A 12057-nucleotide genomic window follows, 5' to 3' on the forward strand; every position below is an offset into this window, starting at 1 on the left:
CGTGCATTCTCTCTTCATAATTATATGTTGCTTCTTTCGTCTTACCTGAGGACCAGATATTGGGAAACCCCCATAACAAATAGCTGGAGAAACTTTGACTGCTTTGACGAATAGGCTACAGCAGCCAGCTTCAGTATTTTCATTCTATGACCAGCTGGGACATGATTTGATTAAAATAAGAAACAATACTAAGTAGAATGACAATTAGGGTATTTTTCCCAATACACTGCCTTGAGTTGCCACCTGGCGTCATTGTTGGTTACTACAAACCGCGTATTAACTGCTACTACGTGGTCAACATTGTAGAAAACTATGTGGCTAAAAGATTGGAACAGTACCCTACAGAAAAACCTGAATGTCAAGAACTGGGGATATGGTGTACAAGTGCAAGAAACCTTGAAAGTGTAAACTCAGCGGCGAAACAAAATCAATGGATTGTTATTTATCATTACAATTCTAAACTGGACCTGTATCTGCTACAGTCAAAATCAAATCATGACGGGCCCTGCCCAAATACAATCTATGATACTGGTATCATTTATCTGTATCAAAGAAAGGTTATTCTCTCTGGATGTGCAATCACATCATGGACGCTGGGGAATGATGATGATGCACCTCTTGATATTACAGAAGAAAACAAGTTACATGAATCCAACACGATAGGAAAGATCCCTGGTGATAGTGAATTGGTGAAGTTGCTCTATGGTGCATTGTTTCATTACCAAGTGACTTTAATGCATCTTTTAGAAAACTGTACCAAGTCAAATTTTCTACAACATGGTTTCGACATAACAAGTTTGGTTTTGCTGTCTTTGCTAAATTATTTGATTAATGCCTTAAAATCTTCAGTGAGATTAATTCAGAAGATGCATAAGCCGTTACTTTTTCTCATCTATCCTTGTCAAAAGGTTATCTCATTGTCAAGTTTGGGGTCTCATTGTATATTAAAGTCCAAACTTTTAAACCAAATTACTTTATCCCAGCAGACCAAGGACAACTTTAATCTTCGAAAAAGCAATTTGGCGGCAGCTTTTATGCTCGATTTACTACTGGGCTTGCTAATTTATTATTGGTTTTCTATGCTAGATTACAATGCATGGGACTATGCTTTGGAGGCAGTAACTCTTTCAGTAGAATTTATTGGACAGGAGGTGATAAACTAGTTGTTAAAATGTCATGATTATTTATCATTGTTTTATTTAGTAATTTCATTGAGTTAATATAAAAGACTTAATGTAATCGCATTTGTTTTATAATCCTAGGTAAAGCTCTTGATTAAGTGGTTGATGGGGATACCTATTGGTCTCAAGCTCAATTCACCCTTGAATCATTTCCTTGGCAAATTTTTCTTGCATCATGTTCAGCTTTGGCTTGAGTATATTAAGTTGATACTGGAAACCTTGTCGTCTCAAAGTAGTAATTTCTTTATGTGGCCTTTGTATGTTTCATGCTGTGGACTTTCATTTTTCCTTGCATTTATTTCGGACATGATATCTCTTCTTACATTTCACACATACTGCTTTTATGTATATGCAGCAAGGTTATATGGGCTACAGGTGAGTGAAAGACATTTTTTTCACTATATAGCAGATTTTCAAGTGTTTTAGAATATTTTAACTTTTCCTAATGTTTGTAAATATTTATTTTAATGTATTATATTTCAGTTATTTAAGCACAGTATGCACTGCTTTAACAGTCAAAAACAGTTTACACATACTATCCATTTCTGCAGGTAACTGCCCTGATGTCTTTGTGGAGATTGTTCAGAGGTAAGAAATGGAATCCACTTCGAAAACGTGTCGATACACTTCATCAGCTTCCAGATATTGGCAACCATCGCTTTTTTGCTGGCACACTTTTATTTACAATATTGCTGTTTCTATTACCAACAACTGCATTGTACTATACAATATTTACACTGTTGAGAATAGTGACAATGACAATCCAAAATACTTTATTCTGGATGCAGCAAATGCTCTGTTATTTTCCATGGTGCACAGCCATTGTGCGAACATTCAACCGCTACGGTTTTCCACAAGCAGCAAGATTTGATAAAATTTCAGAAGTTTGTGCAAATAAGGACAACACTTTCTTGGAGCAAGACAAGCCCCTACAAGTCAGTTTCTCGGATGGAGTGGCGAATGTTGGAAAAGCAATAGACAAAGTTGAAGTTTTAGAGGTACACCTGCAACATCAATCTTATTGCAAAGCTGTGGTGCAGAGCTTCAATGATCTCAACATGAGTCATTCTAGGAAATTTAACATTCATGATTTTCTGGTTTCTCTTTTAAACGGTAAGTTACTTACATGGAGTTGATTGTAAAATAAAAGATTTTTTGATATACCATTTCCTCTTGGGTGTGCTAAGTGTGCAGTATGAAGGAATGAAGATTTCATTTTTAATGCTGAGTTTGTAGCTTGCTGTAATCATATTTAGATACCTAACAATACAGTACAAATTTTATAGCCTAATTCTGCTTAAATATCCCTGTGTTTTTGGCTGTTCTGCCATGTTATTGTAAGTCAAAATAAACAAGTTTGTTTTTGTTGAGGAAAAGCAGCATTACAAAAGGGATTACATCTACAGCATTGTAAGTTAAGTGCTGAACTCTAATGACATATATCTGAGGCCATGAATCGATCTATGAGTGGCTATTCAAATTATTCCAATCTGAATATACATAGCTTGTCAAAAAATGATGGCAGCAGAAAGAAGTAAGAAGTATGTTGACAGTTGACACTGCTTGCAAAACAGGGGTGGATATAGCCATGGTTTTGTAACCGGTGCCCATATTAATTTCATCAGAGGCAAAAGAAGTTAATACTTAAATTAATGTCCAAGTTATCCTTTATTTCATTGAGTGTGCAATGCATATATAGTTTATTCAATGGCTCGCTATTTCAGCATGCAGTAAATTACTGTTGTTTGCATAGCACCATATTTATTTTGGGAACAGATCGACATAGCCACACCAACATACTCTTACCACTCAAAAGACAGCATGCACATAAAAACAAAAATTTGTCATTCTTTCAACAGTTTTTGGTAGTTTTGAGAATTGGGGTTAATGTGGGCAAAAGTATTGAACAAAATTGACAAAAGTCTTTGACTGGGAATCTTATTCCGGGGTTGGTAGTGGCTGGGGCTCTTTATTAACACACACTGGAAAGCTAAACTAAATTTTCTCCAAATAATGTAACCAGTGCGTTTTGTAGATAAGTTTCTTAGTTGTGTTTTAAATTGAAAATTATGTTTTTGCTGGTTAGTCGCTTAAACCTACAATGTTTATTTAATTTCCGTTGCGCTACTTACCCCGCCTTATTTTTTCGGGTTAGATTGAGCAGGGCCCTTGGTTAATTTGTGCAGTAGTAAAAAGTAAGTTGAAAAGGCAATCCCGATTAAATTTAATGTTAATTTGATATATCAATAATGTTTGTAACAACTTCTGAAGGGTACTTTCTTTTACACTGTAACTGGGAACAGTGAGCGTTTAATCACTGCACAAAAATTACTCAATGTTCCATACACCAATCTGACAAAGTATGCATTGCATAACTTGCTGCATCGATACCATTTTTTACAACGGCTTATAACTCATGTTATGCAAAAACTAACAGTTTTATAAAGCTAATCGAAAGCTATACATAACAATCTGCACGTTTTCTTATGCTGTAACCAAATAGTAACGCAGCGTTTCTGATCACTGGTTAATCAAAATATTTCTCACCGCACTGAATTTACTCTTAAGCTGCAAATCGTAAATATAGATATAGCTTAAAATAGTTTATTACGACCACTTGACCAGCATAAGCAAAAATCTTCAAATCCTTGACTCATTAAGCATTGTGAGTAGAATAAAATGGCGGTGTTAAATATTATAAGCACTATAGTTAGTTTTGGGGAACATGCATTTGCACAACATACTCCGTTGATCATCTTACTCAACCTTCCCTTACTAGCTTGTTTTCCACCTATATACTGGCCTGCTGGGTAGTTTTTGCCATCGTACTCGTGCGAGACAACTCTTGTCGTTACCGCTCGCGGAAATGGTTTAACGCAGAACCCTATAGCTACGCAAACCATACAGTAGAAGATGTTTTTAAAGACTCCGAAATAATGTTAGATCCAAAATTATGCGAAGCCAAAAAGATGGGTCGCTGGTGCAGAGTTCTAATATCTCTGTCTAAGTAATGGCACAGTTTAATTGAAGTTTCGTCTATAATTCCAACATACGCCAAGCGATTTCGGTGTTCAAACATTCTTCGTTGTCATTTCTCCACCATTGTCCAACATCGTGAATGAAAACTGAATTGTTTGCAGGAGTGTCAGTAACTCTCTTGCACAATGCGCAAAAACCTGCTGCTTTGGTCATAGCGTATTTTTTAACGAGCGCCTGCTGCCCCACACTTAAAGCTTCCAAATCCTTATTGGTCTTTTTCGGGCTTAGTTCTCCTTTTTCGTCGAAATATCGCACCCAAGTTCTCCATTCATGATATTCTGCATAAGCCGTGGCGTTTTTGTCCAAGTACAGTAGATAGCGGACCAGTGATGAAGGGCTCTGAAAGTCTTCAGCATGAATAAATGTCTTCGAAGGCAGAACTGCCTCTATGTCACGCCTGTCAGGGCCAAAGATAACGGGAATAGCTCCGCTGTATAACGCATTGAGCCAGAGTTTTTCAGTCGCGTAATCTTTGCAATGGTAACTGTTTTCAAATGCGAAATAAAACTTGTATCTGTACAAAACACAAAAAAGTAACACTGTGCGTTTAAATAGCTTGTTTGCAGTGTATAAGTTAGTTACCAAACTATACAATCTATGTTTAAACGTACCACATAAGATTTGTCACTGGTAATTACCTGCTTAAAACTTCAAAGTAGGCCGGGTCATATCTACTTCTAATAGGGAAATTGTACCCTGAACAACGACCAAATTTATCAATTTGCAAACCGCCATCCTGGAGTTTATCGGCATAGGCAAATCGAAGGCTTGACGAGGGAGTATTACCACAGTTGCTCACCACCCAAACTGCCAGCCTGCAGCGATAAACCACAATAAAAGTCAGACCAATTTATTTTCTATTATGCAAGGTACAAAATCCGATTAGTATACTATGGTCTACAGAGAGTTTAAGTACCTTACAACCGTTTAACTTTGGGAACGCATGGTCAGCACATAAACAAAGAAGTTTATTACGTCCAACCATTACTAAACCGCAATCTTGTGGAAGCTCGTAAACTCAAATTTACTTAACTAGTTCTACTGACAAACGTTTTTAATGTGCAGTAAAATCTATTAGGCCTACTACAGGATAACAACGAAATAGATTATATGCTACAGCTTTCAGTAGATAACTCAAAGTTAGGAAATCAAAAATAATTGGTTTACATCAGCTTTAAGTTAACGAGCTTGGGTTAAAAACAGTTAAAAAATTTGATGAGCAATAAATTATTTTTTATAAAATAGGTCATTAATAAATTACGTACCCAATTTTTTTCGCTAGTAAATCCCGAATTTGTGGAGTCAATGCTGACGACACTTTATATTTCTTTGCATGCGATATATACGGTAAGGAACTAATGACAGCTTTCAATTCATTTGGACGTGTAAGACGGACGTTTTTAAATTTTGCAATATTTTTGACAATGTCTTTGTGTCGTTCTTTATGCCTGAAATGTATCAGGTAATATAGCTAAATTTCAAAAAATCGATTAAATGTATGGCTGTTAGATTCACAGTGAAACGAGCCCCCATATTAATTTCATCTAAGCAAGAGGTGCAACACGAAAATAAAATAAAAAGTATTGATATAAGACCAACAAGTCGCACCAGATCAATTTCAAAACCCAGTCTAAGGTAGCATAGGGGGAATAGACATCCGAAGATCTTCTAACAGTCATAGTCAGGTTGAAGTAATCCAATCTCCGGAGGTGAGCTTGACTGCTGGCACTACTCTCCTGCGCCCACCAGACGTAGAGCTGGTCATTCCTTCTGTATAATTTTAAACAATCACTTTAAATTTCTGAGCCTCGGAAACTGGGGTTCTATTATATATTTTGTCATTGTGCAAGTGTGGACTATACAATAATTTCAGTTGCACAACTTATCGCGTTGACAATTCCTGTTAATTGTTCAAGCCCACTTCGTTTTTTGCTTTTTAAGTTAAAAAAAAAACACATTTTGCTCGATTTGTGCTTGACTTAATTCTGGTGGTGTTCGAACGTGCTACTCCAATGAAGCCAATTACAATGCGGCGATACAAAAACAGTTCACAAATGAGAAATAATTTTGTATTATTGCTTTGGTACGAAGTAAAATATTTTTTTAGATGAATTGGGTTCCCTCTCTTACAGATAGAGTCAATAACTCCGTGGAACAAATAAACGATCGTATTCAATTTTCAGTTTATAGTATTGAAAAATAATAAAAGAGACATATTTCAATTTTTGTGAACTTTTCAATTTCCGAAGTCTCGTTTTAAAAAGCGTTTCATCAATACTCTTAACCATTTAAATGCAAAGCAATAAGCTATAATTAAAAAGGCCGTATACATACAAATTAAAACTACAAACTGAATAGTTAGGCTATACATGTGCTTATAACCAATTTGTTTGAGCTTAATGTTACATATCTGGATAATATCAAAGCGGTTTAAAGATTGTATAGCAATTTTGTTTCGCCAATAAAATCTCTTAGGTCCAATTTGTAATAGTTCTATATGAAACGAAATTGCATTACATGCTCGGTCGCCTGCAACAAATTAAACGTGAAAAACTCTCTAATAAAAATTCAGGGAGATGAAAGACAGTTTGCTTTCCGCATAACGCACACACTAATGACAAAGACACTCATGCAAATACGTATTTACGCCGCAGACTCACAACAATAGCTTCATGAAGCGCATCTCTTCGCATTACAGAGAAGGCGAATAATAAACTGAAGAGGGCCTATATACCAACAACAGCTGCTACTGTTAAAATATGTTTAATACAATCCCTCTAGGAGTTAATTTTTCTTGGCTACTGGGCCCCATCGTAGACACAGGTCTGACATTGTGGTCTCAGAAAACTGAACTCCCAATAATTAAAAAACAATGCACAACCTAAAAGGCATTTTTAAACGATATGTAGGCGAAACAGTAACATTTGCAGTGGCAAAACTGCGTGCAAAAGACCACGGCCTTCCATGGCAGCGCTCAACGTCAGCATATTGCCAGAAAAATTCACATCGTAAATTGCTGCCGGATCAAACGAATAAGTTTAATGACGTTTTGTTCAAATTCATCAAGACTAAAACATAAAAGGAATAGGCTAAATTTTACCAATAAAATAAGATAGAGTGGCAGAGAGTGAGAGCACGTCTTCACTTTTAGTAAAGCCTGTTAGAATGGTAAATTCCGTGGAATTCTGAAACGTTTCAGTTGGCAACCACATGTTATGAATATGATGTTTAACTGTGCGCGTTATCGTGTTTTGAGCTAATGTACACGAGAGCGCTTTCCACTGTGTGTGTGTTTAAAGAGCGCGCACGCATATGCCCGAGTGTGTTTGTGCACATAATGTCATTATGAACGCAGCGTTCAAGACCAGCAGTAAAAAGACTTGCTTGAGATCTAAATTATTTATGTCATTGCAAGATTAAATTATTTCCCAAGGATAACCACAAACGTCTCAATTGGCGAAATTGCGTCTTGCATGTATCAACTTGGTGCTAAGAAAATGGGAAATGTTTACGTTTACTGTGCTCTTTTCAGCAGTTTTACAACATTATTTAGAAAATGTGTTTTCTGCACAAGATTGATTTTATGACACGCTTTGCTCGTTTCAAGATATGCATCCGCGCCAGATGTTTAGCAATTGGCACAATACAAATTTCCGCTTTACAGCTTTTTATGTCAGACAATCGATTGCCAACAAAACACTTTCTAGAAAGGTATTGAAAATCTAGTCCTTGCACCCACGAGAAAACCTCTTGAATGGCTTCCTGACATTACCGCAACAATTGAAGAAAGATGATGCTTGATAAAAGCTACTTCCGATGTACTGAACTGAATAACATTGAGTAATCTTAGAAACAATGACAACAAAAAAATATAGACTGTTATGTGCGCCATATCGGTAGCATAGTGCCCTCGATCTTTGCATTGGTTTGTATAAAATGACTACTTCGCCGATTGAACTCTTACTTCCTTGTATGCGTTATCATGGGATAAAATGAAATTACCCTATCGAAAATCGCCTTTACTGTTAACAGCGATTATTCTCATAAAAATCTTTGCAAAACCTAAAAGCAACGGAACAAAGTATAGCGCTAAACTGAACAGTACTACTGTGCAGAGGCAATGCTGTTGCCTAACAATGCAGCGTCTTCAATTAATAATCCATGTCACACAGCGTAAACCAGCTGTTCCAGTTACTGAAAAGTCAAGGAATTCTTTACAAATAAATTTGTCAAACTGACCTTGTGGTTCGTGGTGGAAGGTCGTCTTTGTCAAGCTGGGGCAGGTGAAAGACTACTGCATCACTTTTCTGAAGTTGATTCCTATCCAAGGTGATTCGGCACTTTCCGCACAGGTGAGTGTCGATGTTAATATCCCTTAAGTTATACTCAAATTAGTCACACGAAACTGAATGTCTTTTGTTTTTATTACTGTATTGTGAAAACGTTCGGACGGATAGCGGGCTTTGAGCCTTAGTCTTGTGTGTATGGCGTTGGTAATGTATTGTGGAATGGTGTGCGTTGTAAGTACAGTAGCCTATGCTTGCGTTATGACATAAATATGTAATACTATTGCTCCAGACATATGCAATGTTTTCGTAAAACATAAAACTCGCACTTACTTACGATACTTTTCGATGTCAATACTCTCTTGAAGGAATTCTAACACCATGCTAAAATCGTTGAAGGGGTTGTTCCATAACAATATTATGGGAACATCACTGATTAGAACAATTGGAGCACGCGTCGTTTGAATCGGAATTGTTCCCGTACGAAATGTTGTGATTTCTTTATCAATGTCAGCAGCCTTTGCTTTCAATCTATTTTTCAAACAACATTTCCAAGAGCTGCACAGACATTCAAGTCTACGTAGCATAGTCTATTTTACGGTTACAATAGTCATGATACCAAAATATATTTTGCTCGTTGCCTACCGCATAAATTGGCGAGTAATATTGAAGTTTTTCCTCTTCTGATAATAATCGTTTTTCTCTTTTATTCCACGAAACACATGCTGCAAAACTGTAACAGACTCCGTTGTTTTCTTATAATTTTTAGAAAATTGCGTCAGAAAACCAAGATAAAGCACAGTAACTCCACAGAGCCCAATAAAAAAGCTTATCGAACATATCTTCTTGGTATTCAGGAAACAAGTTATCAGCCGCTGTATAAACATCTCCAATCTGCTTTTATTTGTTCGAAAGTAGACTGCACAAGTTATAAGGACTACTCAACATTTGAAATCTTCAACATCCATTCCATTCTTTTTAAAACGCTATGCATTTCCAGCATAGGCTACAGTTATTTTAACCTAAACAAAAGTTCAGAAAAACTCCCATCAAACTGACTAATACAGACAGTCTGCTTTCTGATACGAAAGAGTCTAGACCAGAACGGTCACTACTTCTTTCTGAAAAGCAGGTCGAATGTGCTCAAGCGTGGACGACTGTACGTCGCCCTATCAAGAAGAAAGGTTTCATCGAAACGATTTTCCATTAGGTTTATTTTTGAAGTGGACGCACGGGTGGTACGAATTACTGTACAGGCAAAGCTAACTGGAAGTAGGATACCATAGTGTGGCTGTATGGGTGGTCAACGGAGTCAAAACGCCCGAATTTAATCGCGTAGAAAAGTTGTGAGCACGCAGTTTTGCATCGCCATCACGTATATACATCATACTGCATAATTTATTGTAATCCAAGAGCCAGGTGCCGAGTATTCACGACACACAAGGGAAAACACTTATCTATATGCAAGATATGCTTGCCTGTCTGTACTTGATAGGGAAAGTGAATCAGACTTATCAATCAAACAGAAAATAGTTTTTATGCTTTAAACGTTTTCTAACGAAATAAGTTTTGTAGGAGATAAGGAACCCAAGTCGTGAATGAAGCTGTCCAACTTGCTGCTCTTACCTAAACTGAAGGAGAGCTTTATCAACAAACACCCAAAATGCCCGAACTATCACCATTTTACAGCTGTCTTTAATTATGACGTAACGTACATTTTGATGCAAAAGTTCGATTTTTGCTAGTCGGGAAATTAACATTTTTAATCAGAACGAACACAAAAGCTAAAGTATAAAAAGTGCGTTTATGTTCATACGTTTCGGTCTATACTAAAACCATAATTAACGCCATGGAGAACAGATATGCTAATACAATGTTAATAAGTCATCTATATGGTATATATAACTTAGAGCAGTTTCTGTCAACAACTTTTTGACTCGACGCCTCTGCTGTACTACTTTTTCTTGAGCAGCAATTACTGGTAAAGTGGAGAGATCCCTTACCCATATAATTACCGGCCATAAAAAGCAAACTAAACAGACTGACTTTGCTATAAATATGACATAGATCCAATAGCATCAAAGTAAACTAAACTAAAAAAACTTATATTCGAAAAACACCCTGCTCTAGTGTAAACCCCCTACGTCTCTGGGCTAAATAAAGACCTTTCTTTGATGTACCAGCAATACATGCAAGGATGCAACTCTACAAGAGCGACTTTTTGTCTACCGAAACGTTTATAAGCCTACCTGGAGAAACCCTTGCCACAGTGCTCTCACAACATCACATAGAAACCTTGAAGGACCTTATTGCCAGCACTGACAAAAAACAACAGAGCAAAAAAGTTTGGGTGATCAAAAAGAAACTATTTATAGTGACAGGTCTATAGTAAAAATAGCATCTGTTTATTGAATCGTAAACCTTCACATAAAACTAGCAAAATTAAACTCAAACCACAAGGGTTGGTTTTTAATACAACCAACTTTTTCCAGCCCTTCTTTAATTCAAATCTAAAAACACCTATCACTGGTCTACAAAAACAAAAAAAATTTTTGTTACATGAACTTTGATGATTGATTTAGGCTAAGTTTTGGTTGCTGAATCCAATTCTGAGCTCAGAATTGCTCTATCACGTCAGGTTTTTTCGCTGCGCATTTTCCCCAATTTCATAAATTGATCAAATTTTGACTTTCATTAGCGACGGTACGGGGAGCGTATAACAGCAACAAATCAAATATTGTTATTGAAATCACCTATGGTGAAACCTCGGCTGGAAGTTTTGTTGTAGCACAGAATGACAGAGTTTTCAGTAAACTTTAATCTAGTGGTTATCAATCTTTCTTCAATCACGGACCTCTTTTCGAATTTCGAAAATATATGCGGACGCATTCATTTTTTTCTTTCGTATCTCATTACTTAGTTACCATCTTTATACATCGCGCTTGGTTTATACATCACGTTTGGTAGCTCATTACTGAGTTACCGTCTTTATCTGTATACATCTGCCCTGGAGACTTAAAAGGTAGACTTAAATGCTTTTTGTGACAGCACCCTGCTCTTTAGTAAAACGTAAACATTGTCAACAATAAACATAACATTGTTGGTATAATGTAAAAGAAAATTGACAGCTCAAAACGAAGCCTGAAGTGCGTGTTACTTCACAATGGAAATAAATATGCATCGATTCCAGTAGGACATTCTGTGACACTCAAAGAAACGTATAAAAACATTAAGGATGTGTTGGAAACACTGAAGTACAGTGATTATGGCTGGGGATTATGTGTAGACATAACAATAATGAACCTTCTGTTATGACAGCAAGGTGGTTACACCAAATACCCTTGTTTTCTCTGCTACTGGAATAGTAGAGCCATAGATGAGCATTGGATAAAAGATAAGTAGCCAGAAAGGAGCAGTTTAACACCTGGAGAGAAAAATATCATTCATAACCCGTTAGTAGATACCAAGAAGATCATCCTGCTGCTACTTCCCATCAAACTTGGGGCAATGAAATGGTATGCTAAGGCTCTTGATCACAATGGAGATTGCTT

At 36.6% G+C, this 12057-nt stretch overlaps 2 protein-coding genes across 3 annotated transcripts; one reads left to right on the plus strand and one right to left on the minus strand.

The window, feature by feature from the left end:
• Nucleotides 1–34: 34 nt before the first annotated feature.
• Nucleotides 35–2349, plus strand: LOC143462585 (uncharacterized). The gene is made up of 3 exons (XM_076960811.1): nt 35–1151; nt 1263–1556; nt 1733–2349. The coding sequence occupies exons 1-3, from the start codon at nt 198–200 to the stop codon at nt 2315–2317; spliced, it is 1833 nt and encodes a 610-aa protein (XP_076816926.1). The 5' UTR covers nt 35–197; the 3' UTR covers nt 2318–2349.
• A 1422-nt stretch (nt 2350–3771) lies between these two features.
• LOC143462586 (4-galactosyl-N-acetylglucosaminide 3-alpha-L-fucosyltransferase FUT6-like) lies at nt 3772–9687 on the minus strand. Of its 2 annotated transcripts, XM_076960813.1 has the most exons (7): nt 9152–9669; nt 8840–9037; nt 8460–8594; nt 5829–5990; nt 5486–5668; nt 4859–5035; nt 3772–4734 (listed from the first exon to the last, which is right to left on the minus strand). In XM_076960813.1, the coding sequence occupies exons 1-7, from the start codon at nt 9391–9393 to the stop codon at nt 4218–4220; spliced, it is 1614 nt and encodes a 537-aa protein (XP_076816928.1). In that variant the 5' UTR covers nt 9394–9669; the 3' UTR covers nt 3772–4217. The 2 variants fall into 2 exon arrangements, with proteins under 2 accessions (XP_076816928.1, XP_076816929.1); XM_076960814.1 differs by lacking the exon at nt 5486–5668 and having other exon boundaries at nt 9152–9687.
• Nucleotides 9688–12057: the final 2370 nt, after the last annotated feature.

Source organism: Clavelina lepadiformis, chromosome 6 (assembly GCF_947623445.1).
Source record: "Clavelina lepadiformis chromosome 6, kaClaLepa1.1, whole genome shotgun sequence".
Taxonomy (NCBI): domain Eukaryota; kingdom Metazoa; phylum Chordata; class Ascidiacea; order Aplousobranchia; family Clavelinidae; genus Clavelina; species Clavelina lepadiformis.